Source organism: Sitophilus oryzae, unplaced genomic scaffold, assembly GCF_002938485.1.
Source record: "Sitophilus oryzae breed Bouriz unplaced genomic scaffold, Soryzae_2.0 scaffold_1660_pilon_pilon, whole genome shotgun sequence".
NCBI classification, from domain to species: domain Eukaryota; kingdom Metazoa; phylum Arthropoda; class Insecta; order Coleoptera; family Curculionidae; genus Sitophilus; species Sitophilus oryzae.
Genome location: NW_022146348.1, coordinates 1,002,738 through 1,029,865, shown reverse-complemented (window position 1 = coordinate 1,029,865; position 27,128 = coordinate 1,002,738). Strand labels below are relative to the sequence as shown.

The following is a 27,128-nucleotide window of genomic DNA, read 5'->3' as shown; positions in this document are numbered from 1 at the left end:
AGATGTAATCATTTCGGTGAAACAGGAAGAGAAAACAATTGAATACGTCAATAAATCCTAATTTATGTCATATACCTACTAACATACAAATCTGTTTTTATCTGAAAAATAAAAAAGTTATAGGGTTAGCCACTTTTGAGACGACCCGGTATATTAAAAAATATTGTTTCATAATGTAATATCATTTTAAAATTCTTGTATGTTATTTTAGATTCTGAAGATAATTTTAGAATAAACCGGAATATATTTTTAATAAAAACATTATTAATTATTAACAGGGTTATAATTATGATTTTGTTACAATGTAAGTAAGTAAATAATGTAATGTAAGAGAAAAAATTCAGATTTTACATTTTACTAAAATATTATCTAAATAAGCGCCTTTCTACAACAACGCCACTGACTCCCAATGGGTAAATTGAGAGTTGCCTACCGGTCAAAAGTCGTTTCAAGACTTAAATGGATTATTTAAGTCAAATTTCTTGCAAATTTGGCACTGGCGAACCATATTTTATAGTTCTTGAACAGAAAAAGTCAATAAAATAAACACTTAAGGACTACAAGCTAAGAAAATGCGTTAATACAGCCGGGGAGATAGCGGCAACAAAGCTTTACCGCACACGTGCGACACGTACTACAAGGTAATAGATGAATGAATAGGCTCTCTCGCCTCTAATCGGTGTTGTCATATTGTAAAGAACTTATCCTTATTAAACAGTATCCGACTTGTAATTTAGTAGTATAAGGACTATTTAATACATCTATGGAATATTAAAACCTACTTTATTAAACTGTAGTATTAATATCTCAATATATGTGTATAACAAGAAAAAAAATATTGATAATATTAAAGACGTGACAACATAAGCTGGATGAGGAAGGCTCGGTCGACTGTACCCAGAAGTAAACATGTGTACAAAATAGGTTGTTTGTCCGCGTTCAGATGTAAATAGTGTAGTCTATATTTTATTTTAAGTCTATGGTTCTATCAAAGAAAAGGTGAAATAATCTAATATTATGTTTTAGGAACGCCTCAGGAAATGTATGAAGCTTTAACAAAGTTTGGTCATAGTACTTTTAGAGGTGGCCAGGAGAAAGCAATAATGCGCATTCTTTCAGGACAATCGACTTTGGTAACATTAAGTACAGGCTCAGGAAAGAGTTTATGCTATCAACTCCCCGCTTATTTATATTCCCAAAGGGAACCTTGTATATCACTTGTTATATCACCCCTAGTTTCTCTTATGGAAGATCAAGTAACAGGTAAATGTTATTTTATTGTTTTTTTTTAATTTATTAAACGTTTAATTTATAATAGGTATACCAAGCTTTCTTAAAGCCGCCTGTCTTCATACAAACCAGACCAAAACACAAAGAGAAAAAATAATGGACGCTCTATCAAAGGGAAATATCAATGTTCTCCTAATATCTCCAGAGGCTGTGGTAGCTGGAGAAAAACAAACAGGTATGAATTTACATGCAATTTCGAGTCGGCCGATTATTTAGTTCTTCTTCTACTAGTGCAGATCCATTAATGGATGTTTGCGATAACATTATCCATTGCTTCTCTGTTCCGGGCGGTGTGTATTAACGACTGAACATCGAGTAGCCTCCTCCACTGTCTAACATTCCTCAGCCAAGACATTTTCTTCCTTCCGATACCCCTCCGGCCTTCGATCTTGCCTTCTTTCAACAAATGCAAGAAAATGTGCCCCAGGTATGCGGTCTTTTTCTTTTTAATCAATTAAAATAATTCACGCTCTTTGTCAACGCGTCTGAGAACTTCCTCATTTGTCAATCTAGCCGTCCAAGGTATCTTCAGGATTCTGCTATATAGCCACATCTCAAAAGCCTCCAATTTGTTGATGGTAGCTGCTTTCAATGTCCAACCTTCCATACCATAAAGGAGCACCGACCACACATAACACTTTACGAATCTTAATCTAAGGCTAAGGCACGGCTAAGATCAAAATCAGGACAGACAAGTACTTTTCGAAACCTCAAGAATGCCTGCCGAGCTTGTTCGATGCGACATTTAATTTCCTTGTCTGATGTCCAATCTTCGGAGAGCTAGATGCCCAAGTACTTAAATTTATCTACTCTTTCTATGGGCCTTGAGTTAAATGTTAGGATGGAGTTTATAAACGCATCTGGGTTTCTGGATATAATCATAAATTTGGTTTTCTTGATGTTGATGTTTAAACCCATTGCTTTGCTCTGTTCTCCTACCTTGTTGACCAGTTGTTGTAGGTCGTGTATATTGTCTGCAATTAAGACCGTATCGTCGGACCGTAACTTTGACCCCCATTTCCACGTCCTCCAGAGCCTCTTAGAAAATAGCTTCTGAGTATAAATTAAATAGGAGTGGACCCAGCTCGCAACCCTGTCGCACCCCCCTTCTAACTTTTATGGGATTGGACATGGTATTGGACAATTTTATTTGTGCCGTTTGGTTCCAGTATAACTTCTCAATGCATTATTTAGTTGCAAAAGTAAAAACCATATTTTCTTCTGGAGCCGATCGGCCGACTATTTTATTGCATATGTTGTTGAATAAACGCGTTGAGCAAATGCACAGTTCTTTTGATTAGATATAGTCATTTATTCAGGTAATTTTGAAGTGTAATATTGCAAATTTATATAGTCCGTAAAACGAATAACTTTGAATTTGACAGTTGCCGCGGGCTTTTCTAGTGTTAATTTTATCAGGTTAGCAACTTGCGGCCATGCTGACGCAATTCCGTCTCTAATAGAACAGCCTCCGAGCGAGATTTATGACGTCACGCTAGTTAGATACTACGGCTTAATAAATATGTTGTAGAATACATGGAAAACATAAGTATTCCTCGTATTTTTGGTTTGTATTTTAAAAATGATATAGTTTACATGAAGTATACATAATATACAGTTAATAAATACCTATTTATAGTAATAAATATTTTGGCAGATAAACTATGAACCATACAAATGCAGCAAACGTTTTACAATATGGCTTACAATATGGCTGAAATCGTACTCCATAATCAATGTAGATAGTTTTTGTGTTAAGAATAATAATTTTAAAAAATATGTGGTCATCTTTTGACAAGTTTATATTAGTTTATCAATTGCAGTAAACATTATAATATATAAATAAATTTTGTGAATGCAAATAATAATACATCACTATTAGTAGATATTGAATGTTTTTTGTTAAATTAGATTGATTTTCAAACCCCAAAATTTAAAATATATTTTACATTTTACCCATTATCTTATGTACCACCTATTCATTATTTGTATATTGTAAAACATTTGCTGCATTTGTATGGTTTATAGTTTATTTGCCAAAGTATTTATTACTATAAATACGTATATATTATATTGTATTTATTAACTGTATATTATGTATATTTCATGTAAACTATATCATTTTTAAAATACAAACCAAAAATACGAGGAATAATTGTTTTCCATGTATTCTACAACATATTTATTAATCCGAAGTATCTAACTAGCGTGACGTCATAAATCTCGCCCGTGGCTGTTCTATTAGAGACGGCATTGGTCCAATATTTAGAAATGTCAAAAGCTGATGACATTTCACTTTTGTCGATTATGACATTTCATGTTGATTTTTGCAAGAAGAGGAAGAACTGTAACTTGTTTTATTCTTTTCCTTTTCTATTTCACGAAAGTAAAAAGAGTTACCTATCTGATTCGTTCAGGCACTCAATTTAAAGAATATCAGTAACTTTTTTGATAGAGGGATTTTATATTTGCCATGTTGGCAGATGTTGGTAAAAAATAACGTTCAAAATTCAAAGTTATTCATTTTATAGACTATATAAAAAAATAATTAGTTAATATATCATATTAATTGTTTTATTGTTCTTTTAAGTGTTCAAAGCTATTCACAAATCTTTATGTGGTATTAGACCTTTAACCAGTGTGTGAGATGATTGTTGATGATTAAACATCAACAAAAAAGTCGTTTACCGCATATAGGGCTCTCTCCAGTAAGTATGATTTCAGAGCTTTGCGAAATGCGGGAAAGAATGAAAGTGACTTGATATTCGAAGGCAAATGATTGTACATTTTCTTGGCATTGTACAGTATTGAGTCCTTAACTAGTTCTGAGCTCGGGGTTGGCAGATAAATGTCGTGCTCCGCATTCCTAAGTGGATAGTTGTGAGAAGGCCTTTCCGGAATAGCAGATATGTGCTTGCGGATTAAGCAAACGGATTCAAAAATGAATAAGGAAGGAAGAGTCAGTATTTTGAAATTTTTAAAGAAATTCTGGCAGTGAGTTCTACTGTTTAGTCCCAATAATAAGTTTGAAAATACGATCAAATTTTGTCGCGCAGCAAGTACCCTAGAATGGAAGGGCATAACGAAGATGCGACTCAAAAAGGGCATAATAGACCATTCTAGAGGTTGATGAGTTAAGTTCCTTAGAAACTGATCTTAGCGCAAAACAGGCAGCGTTTAGTTTTTTTGATAAAGCTTCGATGTGCAAGTCCTATTTTAACGAGTTGTCTACAACAAGTCCTAAGAATCTCACAGAGTCCACGATGTCAATAGTGGTGTTATTAAGTACAAAAGGTTGTACAGTACTTTTATATGACAAAACTTTAGTTTTTGAAAGGTTGAGGCATAGGAGATTAGAATCGCACCAAGATTTAATGGTGCGTAAGTCACTGGATATAGTATTATATAATGTCAGAACATCTGGGCCGCCCAAGTGAAACTAGTATCGTCCGCAAAGAGGCAGATTTTACCGCTAATGTCTAGATTTGCAATGTCGTTGATAAACACCAGAAACAAAATAGGACCAAATGCTGAACCCTGAGGGACACCACATTCTATAGGCTTACAAGAAGACATAGACGTATCATTCCTCACAAGCTGCCTTCTGTTGCCAAGATACGACTTAAGCCATTCGAGCGGCGCCCCCCTGAATCCATAGTATTCCAATTTGTTAATTAAGATATTATGATTTACACAGTCGAAAGCCTTAGAGAAATCACAGAAAATTGTAGCTGTAGAGTGATGGGTATTCAGGCTAGAGTATACATTATTAAAAAGGTCGAACATAGCATCATTTGTGCAACTGTGACTTAGAAATCCAAATTGATGGGTAGAAAGTACTTTATATTTAAGGAGAAAAGATAGAAGCCTTTTTTTAATCAATCTTTCAATGATCTTAGATAACGTGGGCAGGATAGCAATTGGGCGATAGTTCGAAGCTTGATCTTTATCTCCTCCTTTATGCAGAGGAATAGTTATTGCTGTCTTTAGGCAGTTTGGAAAAACTCCTTTTTGGAATGACTCAATAATTAAAGTAGTAAGATAGATTAACGTGCATTCCGGAAGTTCAGAGAACATTTTGAGAGTAAGTCCATCAGTCCCAGATGAGAATTTATTTTTAATACTTTTAATTGTACTACGGAGCTCATCTAATGCTACGGGCGTAAAGAAGAAACTGTGTAAATTCTCATTTGCTTTAGGGAGATATGAAAGTGAATCATGGGAAGGAGTTATGGTGTTCACTAAATTTTTCGCCACATTAATGTAATGGGCATTTTGTTTACTCACTTGTGTCGCCGTGCTTGAATCCATTTTTGGTTTTGATCAAATCGGTCTGAGAAGTTGTGAAGCTATAAAATGTTGTTTGGGGAGAGTTGAATATCCCCGAAAGTTGAGTTATTGAATGTTGTTGCACCCAACAACCACGTAATTACGCCCTTTTTTACGTGTTAACATTTTTTCGACAATTTTATTATCATTTGAAATTGTCACAACAAAAAGCGACGCCCAGTTCGGGTTCTTTTTCACTTTATTTTTACTATCCCAAAAAAGTCTTACATCACACAAACCTCATACTGTTTTATAGTTTCAATAACTGCACTATTAAAAACTCAATACTTTAATATTTTTTGTTTCGTTTCTTTGACCTGTATACTATATATTTTTTTGTTTTCACTCTTGGCTTTAGGTCGTTGGGGTTGCAAAGATGTTTCTAGATTTTGTTCATTATTTTTTTATTTTATGACGACGTTTCGACAGTATATGTCTTTTTCAAGCCTCTTGAACGTAGATTCTTACAGAGTTAAAATTTGTTAAACTGGACAACACAATAACACAATATTAACTATTGTTTTTAATTGTTTTTGGACATTACACTTTACTATAGAGCACGTACGTATTTCCTTGCAGATCGCTCTGTATAAAACACATTTATCGTTTCAATTCCCCAATTCAACAGTAGACATCGGGTATTTATGAAATTTCTTGTAAAGATTGTAATCAGAAATATGTTGTGCAAACTAGAAGATCAATATTAACTAGATTTAAAGAACATTTAGCTCAGATAAGATATGGTAGACCGGATAAATCTTGCGTTGCCGAACATATTGTTGATAAAGAACATTGTATAGATCTTAATAATTTAAAATTAATTAAACAAGTTTCAAATTACAAGCAATTAGATGCATATGAAAGCATCAAAATCAATAAATGTAAAGATAGTATGAACAGAGACAACGGTCCAATTCCTTTAAGTTCTTTGTTCCTACTACTCTAGTGGCGGAAATCTAACTGTTACGCTAAGTGGGCTCTGACTCGGTTGGCTAGATTTTGCCACGCCCACTCGGTGCCTACTGGGCGAGTATATAAACGCTCAACTTGTAGATTGTACTTTAGTTTATAATCATCTGCTGATGATGCTAACATGGTTAGCGAAACGCGCGTCCAGTGTAAAAGTAAAAGTGTTTTGGTGTATTGTGGTGATTTAGTGTTTTATTAAACTAAGCCTGCCTGTTTTGCGCTAAGATCAGTTTCTAAGGAACTTAACTTATCAACCTCTAGAATGGTCTATTATGCCCTTTTTGAGTCGCATCTTCGTTATGCCCTTCCATTCTGGGGTACTTGCTGCGCGACAAAATTTGATCGTATTTTCAAACTTCAAAAGAGAGCAGTTCGATATTTATTGGGACTGAATTTTGATCATCTCACACACTGGTTAAAGGTCTAGTATTTAATATTTTATAACTTTTACATGATTTTATCCATTTACAATTTTCCTTTTGTAACATTTTATTGATACGCCTGTGTTCTACAATGCCCATGTATGTTTTATTTGTAATTTGAATGATGTGTATTGTATGATATTTTTTTTATTATTTGTATATTTTTTTTGTGCTTTTGTTTGTTGTGTAAATGCTTTGTCGATGAAGCTATTTTGGCTTTTTGTACAATAAAGCGTTGTTTATTTATTATTTATTTATATACAATTTTTTTATTAAATAATTTCAGGTTTTGGATCTTTACTTCGTAAGCTGCCACCAATTGCCTTTGCTTGTATAGATGAAGCTCATTGCGTCTCACAATGGTCACATAATTTCAGACCTAGTTATCTTATGATTTCCCGAGTATTAAAAGAGAGCTTGGGCGTTAAAACGATCCTGGGTTTAACTGCTACAGCCACAAAGGCTACGTGTCAAAGTATTATCGATTCCTTAGCTATACCAGATGGATTAAATGGTAAAAAATGATGTGAAACTATTACATATTTTTTTAAACGTTATTGTTTATTGTAGGAGTAATCAGTGATATACCTATTCCTGACAACTTACACTTAACGGCTTCTCGTGATCCGAACAGGGACAGGGCTTTAGTAAATTTGTTACTTTCACAAAAGTTTAAATATTGTAAAAGTATTATAGTATACTGTACAAGAAGAGACGAATGTGAAAGGATTGCATCATTTTTAAGAACTAGTTTGAAGAACGAAACTGTGGTCGAAAGTTCAAATAAGGTATTTATTTTTATGGTTTCTGTTTAAACGATTAAGTTGTTATAATATGGTAATATAATATGGTCTTACTACTTAACCTTATTTTTTGTTATTGTTATTGGTTAGATCCTTTGAATAGGAAGACTAAGGAAGGAGCATAATGCTATCCATGTATTCATGCGTGGTGGGCGGAAAAAGGACTCTAGGGTGGGGATCTTTGACAGTTCTGTTTGACGATTCATTTGACACATTTGAATTTGATTTGAAATTTTGTGGATTTGTCAGTCTTTACGGAGCTTATTTTATGTTATTTATTATTTATTCTACTACTGATAGTTGTATAAAAGTAGTATATCTAGATGGAAATAGTGGCAGAACTTAAATTAACAGTGACACTATCGCGATTTATCGAAAAAGACTCTAAAATAGTTGGTTGTGTAGCGTGAGGTAGATCTCGGCAAAAATTGAGTGAAATAATGGAACAACTTTTCGCTAGTAAGTGAGTAGATATAATATACATACGTGTAGTAAACCAATCATTTATGAAATTCACTTAAATTAACTAAATTATATATTTTTCTTGCATTTTAGCTTTTATTTACTACTTGTCAAAGATCAGATGTCAAAGAATTTTGATACGTTAATTTGACTTACCTGCTTCAGTAGCGTATCGGATGTTTGTGTTAATAAATACTTATTATAACTTATCTATTTTTATTAGAATTATATGTTTTTATAACAATTTTAATAACTACCAACATTTATTCACAACGTAAAATAAAATAACAAATTATTGAGTCTACCCCACGTCCACCCTACATCATAGTTTTACATTTTTTAAATAAAATTAGAACGGCACTGATAAACCGGAATTTAAGTCGGCCATATTTGAGGCCCATCGCGGTGTACCTAAGATTTTTGATATGCTCCTTACTTAGTCTTCTTATTCAAAGGTTAGATCTAAATGTTAGATAGATTTTTTAATACGATTTTTGTTATCAGGGTTTCAAAATGATTAATATATAGCATGATCGGAAAAAAACGGCGTCCGCTTGGCTTGGAGATGAACGTCAGTGACATTCCTCATATAATTTTACATATTAAAAACAGCGATTTTCATATCATAGCTATCGCTGATGCTGTTTTTTTTTTCGATCATATTGTATTAGGAGAAAAGTACAATATGATCGAAAAAAACGGCGTTGGCGATGGCTATGAAATGAAGATCGCTGTCATTTTATATGTAAAATTATATGGAAAATGTTATTGGTCGTCATTTCTAAGCCAACTGGACGCCGTTTTTTTATCCTACGGTATTTATGTGCTTATTAATAAATGGGAAGGGGGGACGACATTTATTTTTATATTTGTATGTTGTAATCATTCGTTCAACGTTTTAATCATTTTCGCTGGTATCCAACAAAGACTCGATATCACTGTCCCCTTAGTCACTCATCATAGTTCATAAATAGAGAAGTATTTAAAATAAATGCACGATAAACAGCAAATAAAACTTTAAGCTTCAAAACGTAATAAGCTGCTGACAGACTCTTAATGCGCAAGTCAGTTTCTATGATTCTTGCGGGGCCCAGGTGAATCGGGTCGCGATATTGCAAAATGTGACGTCATAAGATGAGGGTCATATTCGATTCGGATCCCGCCAGATAGGTATTATTTTAGTGACAAATAAAGTACAGGGTGGACCATTTTGGTGGTTTCTATAGGGTATCTTGGGAACCGTGAGAAATATTCAAATTTTGATACTGCAGTCTCGGGTTCTTTTTTTGAAAAAAATACAATGGCGCAAACGGATCGTGGCTATCTTGATCGGTTTCGAAGTTACAGGGGGATTCTCAAATTTTGTACTTTTTGAAGATGTTCGATAGTTTGTTTATTTCAGCAACCACGGAAAAATGAATTATACATTCTAAAGGCACTTTTCTGTGTAGAATGCAGTGGCGTAGTCAGACTTTTTTCGAAAAAAATATTTTTTGAGATATTAACTATACTTATGTTTTTTTAAATAGAAAAATAATTTTTTTTTTATAATTTTAATTGAAACCGGGAACTTTGCAAAGAGCTGGAAGTGCTTTAACGCAAAGAAAGAATGAGAGGAAGGTTTGGTAAAACAATACAGGGGTATCGCAATGGGCCCAAGGCCTCCGAGTGAGGGATCAAATATGATCCCAAACCCCAGCAACCTAACCTAACCTAACCTAATTGAAACCGCTCCGCCGCGCGCCGCTCGTACGGTTGCAACTCTGTCTAGATAATAATGGGCAGCAGTCTGAACATTTAATGTAGTCTTGTTTTTATTTTTTTTTATATTAACTGAGAAGCCCGATTGAAGTAACCTCTTGAGCTTATATTAAAATATATTCTTTTGTTTCTGTCACACTTATTTTTTATTTGCTTGGTATTGTTCCATTTTATTTAATTGTTAATTCACGTATTCGGCTCCGAGGACATTAATATATTGACTTTCCTCATCTTCTTTCTGATAATTTTTCAGGCCCGGTTTTTGAAAAGATCCAAAATTGATTAACTATCTTCTAACCTTTTAAAAATGGCTGGGTTTGGTTGCTCGGCTCTCTGGATACCGCTCAAAATATAAATCAGCTGCCATTTGCTTATGTTTGTTAGACTCAATATAACATTCTAACATATTATATTTCTCAAAATTTTCAAATTTACTCATTTTTTTATTATTTAAAATACACATACTTCAATCTATTGAAATGAAATGTCCCGCATCCATCAAAGGTATGCTCCGATCACCATTATAACCGTTTACTTTGTTACTCGGCGCGGCCTACTATCCACTAAGCGGATATTTTAAGAAAAATTTGAAATGTTGAGGTTAATAGTGAAAATAAATATAGAGTGTTATATATTTTCGAGAAGCCCATGCCAAGCTGAATAAGAAAATTTAAAAATATTCAAGGGTTTCTATTTAAAAAACACAAGTATAGTTAATATCTCAAAAAATATTTTTTTCGAAAAAATTCTGACTACGCCTCTGCATTCTATACAGAAAAGTGCCTTAAGAATGCATAATTCATTTTTCCGTGGTTGCTGAAATAAACAAACTATCGAACATCTTCAAAAAGTACAAAATTTGAGAATCCCCCTGTAGATTCGAAACCGATCAAGATAGCCACGATCCGTTTGCGCCATTGTAATTTTTTCAAAAAAAGAACCCGAGACTGCAGTATCAAAATTTGAATATTTCTCACGGTTTCCTAGATACCCTATAAAAACAACCAAAATTGTCCTCCTGTACAACTGGAGCTTTCAATAAAAATAATTTATTGAAAAGTACAAATTTGTGGTCATTCCTGCTGAAACAGGAAGTGACCGAAAACAACTGAATACGTCAATCAATCTTAATTTATGTCATATACTAATATATCAAATCTCGTTTTTATCTAAAAAAATAAAAAAGTTATAGGGATGAGCCACTTTTGAGACGCACCCGGTATATTAATATTCTTAATAGGTATATGTAATCTACTTTTGAATTAAAATGACAGACGACAATTGTCACTGTTAAACTTCTCTTGTTGGGCAGATTTTGTTTGAAGTTTGATTAATTTAATATATTACATTAACTGTTGTACTATTATAAACTTTTATCTTTTAGAAACGTAAGAGATTGAATTTACAAGCGGAACCGTATCATGCAGGTCTGTCAGCGTCTCGAAGGAGAACAGTCCAGAATGCCTTTATGTCTGGTGATTTGCGTATTGTTGTAGCGACAGTTGCGTTTGGTAAGTAATATAAATTATAAGCACATATAGCGAAAATGCGGCGGCGCTGTATTTGATAACTATAATGTGTGTTATTATGCCGGCCGTAGCTCTAGCGTTAGTGTGTCGATCTGCGGAGCGGAAAGTACTGGGTTCGATCCCCAGCCAGTACGGTCGGTTTATTTATTTAAATAAAAATATTTATTTGTCTAAATAGAGCGACCAACGAGCCGCCACCTCAAGGAAGGCAATGGCAAACCACTTTGAGTATATTTGCCTTGTACAGGGTGGGTCAAATTCGACGCTTTTAAATGGAAACACTCTTTTCTATAGGAGATAGACAAAAATTAATATCGGTGTCTGGAGCTCAATTTTTGTCAAAAACATGATGGTGAAAACCGCATACCGATATCTGTTACCGTTTCGGAGTTACGGGGTGTTTTTCAAAAATATGCATTTTTTACAAATCGCTGTAACTTTTTTGCTATGGAAAATTTTGTATTTTTACGAAAACATTTCCAAATCACCTTTTTACGTAGAATTTAATGGTTTAAGTATATTTTTTTTAAAATTAATAATTTAAGAATCATCAACAGCAAATTTGATTTTTTATATCACCCTGTATATTTTTAATTTATTGAAAATAATTTAAAATTACCTTTCCAAAAATATAACACACTTGATATTTTGCTCGATTCCTCTTCGAGATATAGAGTATATAAAAATTCGCCCGCTTTAAATAAGTAGGCTTTGAACGGCACCGGCTGTAATGCAAAAAAAATTTAGCTGTGAGCATCAATTAAAATGAAAATAATATTTGTTATGAGAGATGCAGAATTTTATAACAATTTAAAATATATTTAACCAACATCAACACATTTAAACTATATCTAATAACAATTAAAATAAAAAGCAAACCAAGACATGAGAATTTGCTACAGGTGTTCGACATATCAACCGTCTTCTGTTATGGACAGACGGGGCAGTTTTTGAAAATTTGTCGCGGAATTCATTAACTCAGTGGGGGTGAAAGATACCCTCTCATAACTGCTAAGTATTTTTAATTCTTGTCTAGATTATACGGAAGAATAAGGAACCTTTATTCTTCCGCAAATATATCCATAGGATTAGATCCATGGGCACTAAGTCAGGCGGCCTCGACGGCCAACGGTTGGGATCTTGGCTAGCTATCCAATTATTTTTGAAATTGGCTGCAAAAATTTGCTGATAACTTCAGCGTTCAGAGGCGGTGCGTCGTTTTGCTGGAAAAATATGTTTTCGAGTTCCATTAAAGGCATATCATCAATAAGGGGTCCAAAGCCTACTAGTTAAAAGCGGCGAACTTTTAAAAATTCTGTATTTCGAAGGAGATTATAACAAAATATCAAGTGTGCTATATTTTTGGAAAGGTAATTTTAAATTCTTTTCAGTTAATTAAAAATATAGAGAGTGTCGCAAATAAAAAATCATTTCTTCTGTTAATAACTCTTAAATTATTAATTTTAAAAAAATATACTTAATCCATTAAATTCTACGTAAAAAGGTGCTTAGGAAATGTTTTCATAGAAATACAAAATTTTCCATAGCAAAAAAGTTAACACCCCGTAACTCCGAAACGGTAACAGATATTGATGTGCGGTTTTCACCATCATGTTTTTGATGAAAATTGAGCTCCAGACACCGATATTAGTTTTCGTCTATCTCCTATAGAAAAGGGTGTTTCCGTTTAAAAGCGTCGAATTTGACCCACCCTGTACACTTCGCACTACAAGAGGTTCTAAAAAGGACAATGTTCGACTGCCAGGTAGGAAGTAAATAAATAAATGCAGCAACTTGACATTTTTTATAGCAGAGCTACCACCTGAATCCCCAGCGTAAAATTTAAATTTCAGTTAGTAAGCACGGCGCCGAATATGTTCATGGTTGGCAACAACGAATTTAAAAATCGCAAGCTTAATCACGTGACTAAAAGTTTATTTGGTAAGAATTGGTAGAAGCGTAGTGCGCAAGCGTGGGTTTTGATTTATCGATTTGATGACTAGACACTAGCATCAGTTATTCAAAATTCAAATTTGTTCTGACGTCTTTCGTTTGCCCATGGCCAATCGATTTTCGGAATTGTGGACTTGGTACTGGCGAAACGCCAGTACTTACATAACAGGAGAACTTATATGAAATATACATGAAACGGGTATCTAGTTGTCTTTGACTCGATTGACTTCAATTCCAACACATTGCAGGTATAGGGGATAATCCATATAGTAGTTACTCTATCGGCCGTATTCATAGTCGAGCGCCAGCCTCCCGCCGAAAAGAAGCGCTCGCCGAAGATTTCTCCGGCGAGCGCTTCGATATCGGGAGAGAAAAAAAGCTCTTTCATAGTCGGCCGCCAGCGCACCGCTGGCTGGCGAAAATGACGGCGCGTCGCCAACAAAATTTCACTTCGGGTGGAGGGTTTTAACAACAGGGAACATGTTTTCTTCCCTTTTCTACACAAAATCAGTTATATAGTCTGTGAAACGAATAACTTTGAATTTGACATGTCCCGCGGGCTTTTCTAGTGTTAATTTTATTAGGTTAGCAACTTGCGGCCATGCTAACGCAATGCCGTCTCTAATAGAACAGCCTCGAAGCGATATTTATGCCGTCACGCTAGTTAGATACTACGGATTAATAAATTTGTTGTAGAATACATGGAAAACATAATTATTCCACGTATTTTTGGTTTGTATTTTAACAATGATATAGTTTACATGAAATGTACATAAGTAATATACAGTTAATAAATACAATATATTGTATAAACGTATGTAATTTTTTAGATTATATTCGACACTATTTTATTCATATGACACAACACTGAAGAAGGCTATAATGTGTTAGCCGAAACGTTTTTTTAAACCAAATAAAAATAATGAAACTTAATCAGAAAATTTTAGAATAATTTTACATATAAAATGACAGCGATCTTTATTTCATAGCCATCGCTGACGCCTTTTTTTCTATGGTATTGTATTATTTGCAAATATAATTTTTCGAACATTGATATTTGCAAAATGTACATATAAATTTTGTGAATGCAAATAATAATACATCACTATTAGTAGATATTGAATGTTTTTTGTTCAATTAGATCGATTTTCAAACCCCAAAATTTAAAATATATTTTACATTTTACCCATTATCTTATGTACCTATTTATCATTAGTATTTTGTAAAACATTTGCTGCATTTGTATGGTTCATAATTTATTTGTCAAAGTATTTATTACTATAATTAGGTATATATGTTGTATTTATTAACTGTATATTATGTATATTTCATGTAAAACTATATCATTTTTAAAATACAAACCAAAAATAGGAGGAATAATTATGTTTTCCATGTATTCTACAACATGTTTAATAATCCGTAGTATCTAACTAGTGTGACGTCATCAATCTCGCTCCAAGGCTGTTCTATTAAAGACGGCATTGGTCTGATATTTAGAAATGTCAAAAGCTGATAACATTTTACTTTTGACAATTATGACATTTCGTGTTGATTTTTGCAAGAAGAGGAAGAACTGTCACTTGTTTTATTATTTTCCTTTTCTATTTCACGAAAGTAAAAAGAGTTACCTATCTGATTCGTTCAGGCACTCAATTTAAAGAATATCAGTAACTTTTTTGACAGAGGGATTTTATATTTGCCAATGTTGGTAAAAAATAACGGTCAAAATTCAAAGTTATTCATTTTATAGACTATACGAACTTTAACATTCTCTAAATATTTAAATATTAATAATTTAAATATTTTATTGATGTGTCCATTATTTTGTTATAATTCGTTTTCAAGTAATGAATAATATCTTCGTAATCCATCACTTATAGTAAAAAGATTTACAATTTTTTATATACATATTTTTTTGGCTAGGTGTATTTTTGGGTCATAATAAAAAGGATATTAAGTTAATAATTTACATAATGGGGAATTCCATAGGTCTGTTCGGTTTTATTTGAAAGTTTTATGGATTCGTTTTTATTACGTTTATAAATTTTTATAGACCATAACCTTAACCTATTGGTGCTGTGTTAAGGATTTTAAAATTATTTTAAGGGAAGATATGACCAGAGTAGAAGTAATTTATATTTTTAAAATGGCTCTATTTTTGTTTTGTGTAGATGACTGATGTTTTGTGAATTTGGTATATTTTTTCCAGTTTATGTAAATTACAAAGAGAATTAATGTAATAAACGTAAAAATAATAGGAAAAATAAAAATCATAAACATAACAAAAACAAACCGATAAAACATTTAAATGGTCAAATAGACGGACGGAATTCATATGCCTCAAATGTGATGAATAATGGCCTCAAAAATATGAATGTCATCGTTCTCGTTAATCGTCACAATATTATAAATATCCACAATTAATTCAGTTTGTTTGGTGATTCTTTCAACTAGAGAAATAAACCAGACTAAACTGGCGGGCCGCCCGGAGATGGTAAGGACATGCTCCAGTCGCCGCCCGAAAATCACCGGATGGGGTTTAAACTGCGCAAGTGTTCTTCGCCTGGAGATCGACTATGAAACGGAAAAAAAATGCTTATCCAACCGCCCGCCGGCGAGAGAGCGCACAGTGCTTCGTCCCATGGACAAAAATCAAAAAATAAGTTAAAATTTACTAATATCTGAATATATAATTTTATACTTATAGCAATGTTCAACCATCCTGTATATTATTTTTCATAAACAGCGTTTTTGTTAGCAAATATTTTCACTAAAAATAAATTTTGCGATCATTATCTCATCAGTGAAAAGAATAACATTCATAGTAGTTCTGTATATTATGGAGTTAAACGGGTGCATTTCTTAATTGAAAGCCACTATGGATATTGTTAAATAAGGTATGTACTTTTAAATTTATTTCTAAACAAGTTCGTGATTGTTTAGTTTTTATTTATTTTTAAGATGATTCTTAAATGGGTATAAAATTTTACGTTTTCAAACTTCAAAAAGGCATTTAAAAAAAACATATCAAAACATATCGTATTTATTGAATATTTTTGTTGCCATATTCATACACTTTTAATTTTTGTATAGTTCACCTGCGTCTGCTTGCGACGAACTTTATTTTATAATACTTTTCAGATGGAGTAAGATTGATAAGCAATGCCGATCTGGCTAATACTTGGCTTGATCATAAGGACAAGAACTCAAAATTATTAGTATTTCAAAAAATATGTTCTTATTAGATATTGATGAACCTTCCAGTCAAATGAGACACCACTTGTGCCTGAAAAAGTCCACTATGTTGGAGCGAAACGTCGAATAAAAAAAGTGTCCATCTTTCAGTTTATTATAAAATCTCATACCCAAGAAAAGGAAAAAATAATATATGCATATGGTCTATTAAAGAGGTAACTATTAACATCCGAACCCCTCATACCGACAAAATGAACAGTAACAACGCGAAAAAGTAACATATTAGAAAATGATGTACAGAAATATCTTATATGTGAGGATACTTCATCTACCTGTGATTTAGATACTATAAATTTAGAAGATTCTGTCAGCAGTGATTCTCCTGAATCAGAGTAGTTACGATCTATGCATTTTGTTGTCCTAAAGTAAATTTATAGCATCTTAATTTTTTTTTTAATTAAATATAACATTAATGTTTCTTTTTCATTAAAGAAAAACATTTTTATCTTATATTAGGCTTATATTGTAGGAATCATGTTCTAATGTTATTTCAATTCTTTTTTATCACAGGAATTTATTTAATACTTACACCGTTGTCATACTATAACTTATTATTTGCTTAGATGGAACACAGCTCCAACATTATTATTATTTATAAGATTTTTTTTTCATAAACGTGGGACTAAGAACATCATCATTTAGTACAATGGGAGTACTCATCATTTGTGTCAAATAAACCTAGTTTGAATAAATTGCTTACAATAAAAGAGAAGTTTTGGATTTTTGTCCTCTAGAGCCATATGTTCGAAGCACTGTGGAGCGGTTACTCTATATGACGGATGTGCGCACGCGTTACTCGGAGAGCGCTCGACTCTGAAATAAGAACGAAGAATTTCGGGTAAGCTCCCGCCAGCGGGAGGCTGGCGATCGACTATGAATACGACCGTATGTGATATCTTTGGATATCCTACTACATACTTAGCTACAGGCATCAATCAGTTAGGTCACGGAGGTTTAGTCTGTAATTATATATAAATATGCATTTAATCAACATAAAATCTACATAAATTAATTGCTAACTTACAGGTATGGGCATTAACAAATCTGATATAAGGGCTGTCATTCATTTTAATATGCCTAACAGTTTCGAAAGTTATGTACAAGAAGTTGGAAGGGCTGGAAGAGATGGGTTGCCATCATATTGTCATGTTTTCTTGGATTCACAGGTAATTTTTCTTATTTAGCTATAGAAAAATATATTTCTTTACTTTATGATTGATAGATAGACATATTTACGACATGTTTGCTTCCTAGACAACTGAAATACAGGGTGACTTTCCTACGATGTTCTCTATGGGTATCTCGGAAACTATTGGAGATAGAGAGTCGGTTAAATGGGGAAAGAATTGCAGTTTTGTGGGGTCATAAATATGCTCCTTTCAGATTTTTGAAAAAGTTCATGATTTACTTGATATTTCGAAAAAAACAAATTTTTGCTATTTTAAAAATCGTCTCTAATTCCGTTATAATCTATTTTAGAGAAAAAGTTTTCAGATCAAAGTTGTAGATAATCACATCCTTAATGAGATTGTGTCCTCCGTTTTTTTCTAAAGCCTGTCATTTTTGACATATGACACAAACATATGTTTTTTTTTAAATGGAAACCATAGTTGGCCATGGCTTCATAAAAAGCGCCATTTTTTAAGCTTTTCAGCGATATAAGCTATAATATGTTTATTTTCGAAAAATTACTGAGTTATTATTTCTTAGATATTATTCTTATCTTTCTTAGCTAATTTCACTTTAAATTAGATTGCATTAAACAAGCCTCTTAAGACCAACCTTACAGGCATATACTCATATTTTATCTCATTACGTGCTGTCAGTGTATCTATCACGGTATCAAGGCAGTGATAAGTATTTTTATTCTTATTATTTTAATTTTTGATTTTCTTATTTCCTGACAATTTTGCTAAATGCGAGTTACACCAGTATGTGATATAGGGGACGAAATATGTAGGCGGTAAATATATACAATGCGTTTATTTTTATTTAACTCTGAACCATGGAGGGTAGAGGGTAAGGAAAATCATCTTCTCTAAACATTGTCAGTTTTTATTATTATGTAAAATAAAACGTAAACTTTTAAAAGTGAATTAAATGGTCTGAGATTTTACAGCATATTTTAGTCTCTACTATACATAAAGAGTTCTATCTATCTATAATGTTATAGGGTTATACATCATACATAATGTAGTGTTATTTTTAGGGCCGAGATGAAAATGAGCTTTGCCGGCATATTTATGGAAATTCGATAGATCGACATGTTATCCGAAAACTGCTCAAAAAGATTTTTGTTCCTTGCGCCTGCAAAGATGTTTGCCCAAAACATGAAGTGGGTTTTTCTATAGACGAAACAGTAAAAGCGTTGGACATACCAGAGGAAAATATCTCCACACTTTTGTGTTATCTTGAGTTACATGAACACAAATATATAGGTAATAATTACATTTTTTATTAAAATGGAAACGTTATTCTTGTTCCAATCCAAAATAGTACCACAGTGAGTGTTTACTGTATATTAATACAGATATCCTGATACACAAACATTAAACATTTACTTATTTATGTTATTTCATAAAACACTTACAGTCTGACAATCCAATGAAGGGAGGTCGAAAGAATGCGAGCAAAAAACTTCCTTGCATTTTACGATGTTGTCACAATTTTCTCGTAATAATCCTAATTTATTTTGTATAGACTAGAAGTACAAATTTTAAATTTCTATTTCATTACTTAACCTTATGAATTTTCTCAGTAGTATTGTCTTCTGGGATTTGCTATTTTATTTACATGGGGAAATGCAGAATAAAATTACTATTACCACTTATTATTTAAAAAACTATTTCAAATATACTTACTACAAAATAGAACTGGCAAAAGCGCTGCCTCGGGCGATTTTTCGCCGTGGGCCAGAGTGAGAGGATGAGAGATTATTCCTAGGAGACAAAAAATTAAATTGTGTACCTACCTGAGATCGGAAGCCGTTGCCGAACTTTGGTCACAGGCGTAGGCGGAAAAAGTTCCAACTGCGTTTTTTAATTAGTAATAGTTGTTTGGTTTGGTTAATTTATAATTCGTTTATTTTGTTACACTTATTAACTGGACTCGTTCTTGGTTGTTTTGTGTAATAAAGTAAGTATTTGCATGAAAAAATGTCATATATAAATGACACATTTCCTGATACATTTATATTTGTAGGGTTTTCGCAATCCTTAAACCTTAAATAGTTTTTTTTTAATAATGGAACGAAATATTTTTTTACAAAGGAAACCCCTTGCTGGCCAATCTAGGGAAATTATCGCTAATGTATATAGAGTTTGCGATGAAGAGGCCAGAAACAATGCTTTTAAATTACCCTTAAAAAGAAAAATTGATCGCGTGTCTCTATATACCGGGGTTTCTCAAAAAACAGTCCGCAAAATTCATAGAGATGAGGAGCGGCAACGGGAACGTCCAGCTGAGATGCTGTCATCACCACCTAAGAAGAAAACCCGCTTGTCTCTTATGAAAGACTTCGAAGATTTTCCTGTCATTAGACAAACAATAAAAAAGTTTTATTTGGAGCTAAAAGTCGTTCCTACATTTAAAAAATTACTCCTTAAGCTGCGAGAAATAATGAATTCTCCGTATAGTCGCGAAACATTGAGGATGCTATTAAAGGCCAATGGATTTCATTTTCGGAAATGCTAAAAAGGATATGCCAAAAAAATTCTTCATTGGCGGTATAAATATATAAAGTCAATTCGGAAATACAGAGAAGAAGGACGTAACATAATTTACATTGACGAGACATGGCTGGATAATGATTTAACTTTTAGAAAATGTTGGCAAAGTAACGACGTTTTTGGAATAGTTAATAATATTAGGGCAAGTGGTAATTTTTGAAACCAGTTTAATTTAATTTATTTATCTAATCATGACCATAAGAGTTTTATTTCTGTTTTTGGTAAAGTGAGGTCCATTAAGACTGCAACAAAGGGGATTTTTTTCAAAAACAAAATTAACTCAACTTACTGCAAGTTAATAAAAAATATCAAGAATAAAGAATAGAGACATAAAAATAATACATTGCTTAAAATAAAAAATAAGCGAATCAAGTCGTATAATTTTTTTTTAATCAGCTGCACCTAGGTATACAAAATTTTATCCCGCATTTTGAAGAGAAAATCCAGAAATAAAAAATAAAAACGTAATCAACATTGAAAATACATTTTGGGAGGTTGACCAGTACATGGAAGAAGTGGAACCTCTAATTATTCAAACTGATAATGACAGCAGTGATGATGATTCCGACACCTACACTGACGATGAAAGTGATAAAGAAAATTAGACTCTTATATGTACAGGGTGTTTCATAGACCTAGTATTTGTTTTTTGTTTTTTATTTAATAGTTAAGTACTTAAATTACCAAAGAGACATTTATAATTTAGAGTTTAGGTTTCGACCGTTCATAGTTTATTATAATACTTTTTAATATTATTTATTTATTTCCAAATGTTTTGAGTTTTTTTACCTATTTGTTTTTTATTAGATAAGTACCTATTAGGTAGTCATTTAAAGTTTAAGACTCAGTTTAAAAAATACCAAAAATACCACAGCGTTCTTAGTTTATACCTAATATTATATTAAGTATATCTATTATTATCTAAGTAAATAATTACCAAAATTTGTATTTACTTCCAATGTACTTATTAAAACTGATTAATATTTTTAATAATAATCTGATTAAAATAAATTTGCACGCCTATGACATGACTAGATTTTTTACACGCTTCCCCTCTGCTGCCTCAGACGTCGTTGCCCTTCATTCAGTTGTCGCACTGTAAGTAAATATACTCGTAGTCTGTTCAACAAAATAATATTTTCAGTCATTTTCATTCAAAACTAAATTTCTCTCTTTTTTGAACGTTGTCTGTCAAAATTATTCCTTTTCTTGCTGAACAGACTTTATTTAAAACATTGTCAAATATTTATTAACAATTATATTACAACAATGATTGATTTTCAATGTTTCTATATTTACTAGTACAATGTAATCTTAAATTTTATATATTTAGATGTAGATTGTATTGCCTTAAATAAAAGATTTTGGAAATTTTATTTCCAAAATCAATGTCGACCGGACTATAACAGTTTCTGTTTACACTTTATATAAAATGTCCACGGAGTATTGGAACACCCTGTATACATACATAGAAAATTTAAAATATCGTCAAAAAAGCTCTTAAATTAGCTAATTCGCTAAAAACTAAAGCTACTAAGCACTAAAGTATTAACAGGCATAGGTTACCAGTAATGCAGTCATTAGCCGCCCATACGCGCAAGGGATTTTAAAGCGATCAGTCCCGCAGTCCAGATATGAAATTCCATATCCGGCGAATCGGTCGTTCAGAGTACAGATATTTTGGTATTCACAAACGTGTATATCTGATCTTTCATACGCGATTCTAAAGGGTATTAACCTCGAAGTTAATGTCAAAATCTTTTGATTTTTGGCCGAATTCATCGTGCTATCCTACATTTTAAAGTTTAAAATATCGTGGTAAAATATAATATATGTGGAAACAAACATGAATAAAATTAAAAGCATGTAGTCCACTAACCTACAGATATTAATGAAAGGTATAGACTGCGGAGGAACATATCTTTCAAAAATCCCTTGCTTCTATGGGCGTTTTAAAATACTTCAGAGAAAGTCCACTTTCGTTTAAAGAGGAAGTGATAATTTTTTTTTGATGGAATTTGTTAGTTTTGATGTGCTGTATTTTGAACATAAGTTTCGAAACTTTTTGATGAAAAGCAATCAAACGACAGCTTGTACAGGGTGGGTCAAATTCGACGGTTTTAAATGGAAACACCCTTTTCTATAGGAGATAGACAAAAACTAATATCGGTGTCTGGAGCTCAATTTTTGTCAAAAACATGATGGTGAAAACCGCACATCAATATTTGTTACCGTTTCGGAGTTACGGGGTGTTTTCAAAAATATGCATTTTTAACAAATCGCTGTAACTTTTTTGCTATCGAAAATTTTGTATTTTTATGAAAACATTTCCAAAGCACCTTTTTACGTGGAATTTAATGGTTTAAGTATAATATTTTTAAAATTAATAATTTAAGAATTATCTACAGAAAATTTGATTTTTTATATGGGACACCCTGTATATTTTTAATTTATTGAAAATAATTTAAAATTACCTTTCCGAAAATATAATACACTTGATATTTTGCTCGATTCCTCTTTGAGATATAGAGTATATAAAAATTCGCCCGCTTTAAATAAGTAGGCATTGAACGGCACCGGCTGTAATCCAAAAAAATTCTAGCTGTGAGCATCAATTAAAACGAAAATAATACTTGCTATGAGAGATGCAGAATTTTATAACAATTTAAAATAAATTTAACCAACATCAACACATTTAAACTATCTATTAACAATAAAAATAAATAGCAAACCAAGACATCAGATTTTGCTACAGGTGTTCGACATATCAACCCTCTTCTGTTATGGACAGACGGGACAGTTTTTGAAAATTTCTCGCGGAATTCATTAACTCAGTGGGGGTGAAAGATACCCTCTCATAACTGCTAAGTATTTTTAATTCTTGTCTAGATTATACGGAAGAATAAGGAACCTTTATTCTTCCGCAAATATATCCATAGGATTAGATCTATGGGCACTAAGTCAGGCAGTCAGGTGGCCTCGACGGCCAACGGCTGGGATCTTGATTAGCTATCCAATTATTCTTGAAATTGGCTGCAAAAATTTGCTGCTAACTTCAGCTTTCAGAGGCGGTGCTGTTGTCTTGCTAGAAAAATATGTGGAAAAATATCAAGTGTGCTATATTTTTGGAAAGGTAATTTTAAATTCTTTTCAGTTAATTAAAAATATACAGGGTGTCCCAAATAAAAAATCATTTTTTTTGTTGATAACTCTTAAATTATTAATTTTAAAATAATTATACTTAAACCATTAAATTCTACGTAAAAAGGTGCTTTGAAAATGTTTTCATAGAAATACAAAATTTTTCAGAGCAAAAAAGTTACAGCGATTTGTTAAAAATGCACGTTTTTGAAAAACACCCCGTAACTCCGAAACAGTAACAGATATTGATGCGCGGTTTTCACCATCATGTTTTTGATGAAAATTGAGCTCCAGACACCGATATTAGTTTTTGTCTATCTCCTATAGAAAAGGGTGTTTCCATTTAAAAGCGTCGAATTTGATCCACCCTGTACAGTGATTTTATTGTCCCCAGGTATTTTAGATATTTATGTTATAAATAAAAGGTGTTGTATTGTTATATCTTTACTTTAAATACAATCGTTATATTTAGAAATATACCGGGTGCGTCTCAAAAGTGGCTCATCCCTATAACTTTTTTATTTTTTTCAGAGGTTTATTTAGGTTTATTAGGGTTATTAAAACGAAATTTAGTATATGACGTTAATTGGGATTGATTGACGTATTCAATTGATTTTGGTCACGTCCTGTTCCACCGGAAATGACTACAACTTTTGATTTTTAAATGACACCGTCGGTATTTTTTTACTTTATTCGATAGAAAATTATATTCTGAATAGAATGACATATCATATGTCAACTTTTGACATTCTCGCTTAATCAAAAATCGTATTTTAAATTTCAATCGAGTGCCATGACTATGTTAAAAACACTAATTTTTAATCAAGGAGCCTTGGAAATATAGATTTGATCATCTAGTGTTTTTAGTGTCTTGTCCTGACCGCATAAAAATTCTCAAATCGTATTTTTAATCATATCTCAATTTTTTTCAAATGGAACGAGGGTGGCTCATTATCATATTTGGGAAAAGCATTTTTTTACAAATAATTTGATACCACACACTTTGTATTTCGAGTGAAATTTTCGTTAGGAACCGCAAGTTATAATTTCAAAAAAAACATATGCGAAAATGTCAAAAGTCGACATATGATATGTCATTTTGTTTAGAGTGTCATTTTTTATCCAATAAAGTAGAAATATACCGAGGATGTCATTTAAAATTCTAAAGTTGTAGTCATTTCCGGTGACACAGGAAGTGACCGAAAACAATTGAATACGTCAATCAATCCTAATTTATGTCACATACTAACATACCAAATCTGGTTTTTTTGACTGAAAAAAATAAAAAAGTTTGGTTTGGTTTGGTTAGGGGTGAGCCAGTTTTCAGACGCACCCGGTATACTAATTATTACATGTTAATAATCTTTGAATAAGAAGACTAAGGAAGGAGCATAATGCTATCCATGTATTAATGCATGGTGGGCGGAAAAAGTACTCTAGGGTGGGGATCCTTGACAGTTCTGTTTGACGATTCATTTGACACATTTGAATTTGATTTGAAATTTTGTGGATTTGTCAGTCTGTACGGAGCTTATTTTATGTTATTTATCATTTATTCTACTACTGATAATTGTATAAAGGTAGTAAATCTAGATGGAAATTGTGGCAGAACTTAAATTAACAGTGACACTATCGCGATTTATCGAAAAAGACTCTAAAATAGTTGGTTGTGTAGCGTGCGGTAGATCTCGGCAAAAATCGAGTGAAATAATGGAACAACTTTTCGCTCTAGTAAGTGACTAGATGATGATATAACATACATACTGATATATAATATACATACGTGTAGTAAACCGATCATTTATGAAATTCACTTAAATTTACTAAATTATATATTTTTCTTGCATTTCAGCTTTTAGATACGTTAATTTGACTTACCTGCTTCAGTAGCGTATCGGATGTTTGTGTTAATAAATACTTATTATAACTTATCTATTTTTATTAGAATTATATATTTTTATAACAATTTTAATAACTACCAACATTTATTCACAACGTAAAATAAAACAACAAATTATTGAGTCTACCCCACGTCTACCCTACATCATAGTTTTACATTTTTTAAATAAAATTAGAACGACACTAATAAACCGGAATTTAAGTCGGCCATATTTGAGGCCCATCGCGGTGTACCTAAGATTTTTGATATAAAGTTAATAATGTAATAATTAGTATATATTTGCAAATATAACGATTGTATTAATTAATATGATCAAATTTTCAGAACTATTAAATCCAGCTTATACAATTTGTAAAGTTATTTCCTATGGTGGTGTACTACAAATAAGGAAAGCGGCCAAAGATTGTCCACCTTTGGCGATGGCTTTGGCGCTTTATAAGAGCAAACCAGGCGAAGAAAATATTTTAGAGTTTCCGATAATTGAAGTTGCCAGCGCAATGGGTTGGGAGAGTGGAATTTGTAAACATAAATTAAAGAATTTAGAATGGATAACAGGTAATTTTAAAGCTTCATTAACAAAATGTTTAAAATTTTATCAATAAACTGTGTCCTGCTAGATTTAATTTTAATTTAAATGTTTTCCTTGCAGTTAACAATCAGCAGAAAAGATCCGCACTAAGTGTTCAGTTTTCAAACCTGGGATTTAGACTACTGGCACCTGGCAACTTGAGCGATGAACGATTAGATGAAGGTTTAGATAGTTTGCATAAACAAGTTGTAGATCAAGAAACGAAAGCTTTGAAACAGTTACACGCTGTTCATAAAACTCTATTAGAGGTTGCTGAAAAGTCTTATAATTCATGTGTAAACACTGAAGAGGGTTATGAAAAAAGTACAGACGTTCTAAAACAAAAAATTCGAGAGTATTTTAATTCCTCGGATCCTCTAGCCTCTATAGGTAGGTACCTATATATTATACCGGGGGTCTGATCATTCTAAATACGTCGTCTGTACAGAGTGGCATCTCTCATACGACGCACTGTGGGTTAAAGTAGGAAAGTAAGTGGTAATAAGTACATTACTAGTTTTAAGAATTTTTTAGCTTGCAATCTTAAAAAATGTGATTATTTTCTATTAATTCTTATTAGAGGAAGCAAGAATAGTACCTATTACCTACTATATTTGTTTTCCACAGCCTTCTATGTTAGATTAGCAGAATAATAAAACGATTTTCTTATGGAAATTAAGCATAACCATCAAATTTAAATTAAAGTACGAGTTTATTTATTTGCAAAAGAAAAACTAGGAGATATAACTCTAATTGATTATTATTTTTTATCTAGTTGGAATGTTCTACCACAGAATATCTAGCTACGCAACAGAAAAATACTCGAAATGAAAGAGCTAAAATTGCACAAATAGAATACTAGATGGCGCGACAATATCATAATCAGAATATAATTGGAAATTTTCAATTTTCGGTTTTGGATCGACGGCACGTCGACGGCCTTGAAGCTCGGCTAAATATGCACAGTTGCCAGATTCAAAAAGACTTGAATTGGCATCCCATTCTTTTTACTGTGTAT

The 27,128-nt window shown here is 32.4% G+C and overlaps 1 protein-coding gene across 2 annotated transcripts in view; it reads left to right on the top strand.

Moving 5' to 3' along the window:
* The window catches only part of LOC115880895 (ATP-dependent DNA helicase Q4), a 43,912-nt gene that overhangs the window by 11,268 nt on the left and 5,516 nt on the right, over nt 1-27,128 (top strand). For both annotated transcript variants that reach the window (XM_030898222.1, XM_030898221.1), the window contains 9 exons: nt 1,027-1,263; nt 1,319-1,465; nt 7,297-7,524; nt 7,581-7,798; nt 11,421-11,547; nt 17,800-17,939; nt 18,983-19,211; nt 25,867-26,097; nt 26,192-26,500. In XM_030898222.1, the coding sequence (XP_030754082.1) occupies nt 1,027-1,263; nt 1,319-1,465; nt 7,297-7,524; nt 7,581-7,798; nt 11,421-11,547; nt 17,800-17,939; nt 18,983-19,211; nt 25,867-26,097; nt 26,192-26,500 (1,866 nt within the window). The remainder of the gene's footprint in view (nt 1-1,026; nt 1,264-1,318; nt 1,466-7,296; nt 7,525-7,580; nt 7,799-11,420; nt 11,548-17,799; nt 17,940-18,982; nt 19,212-25,866; nt 26,098-26,191; nt 26,501-27,128) is intronic.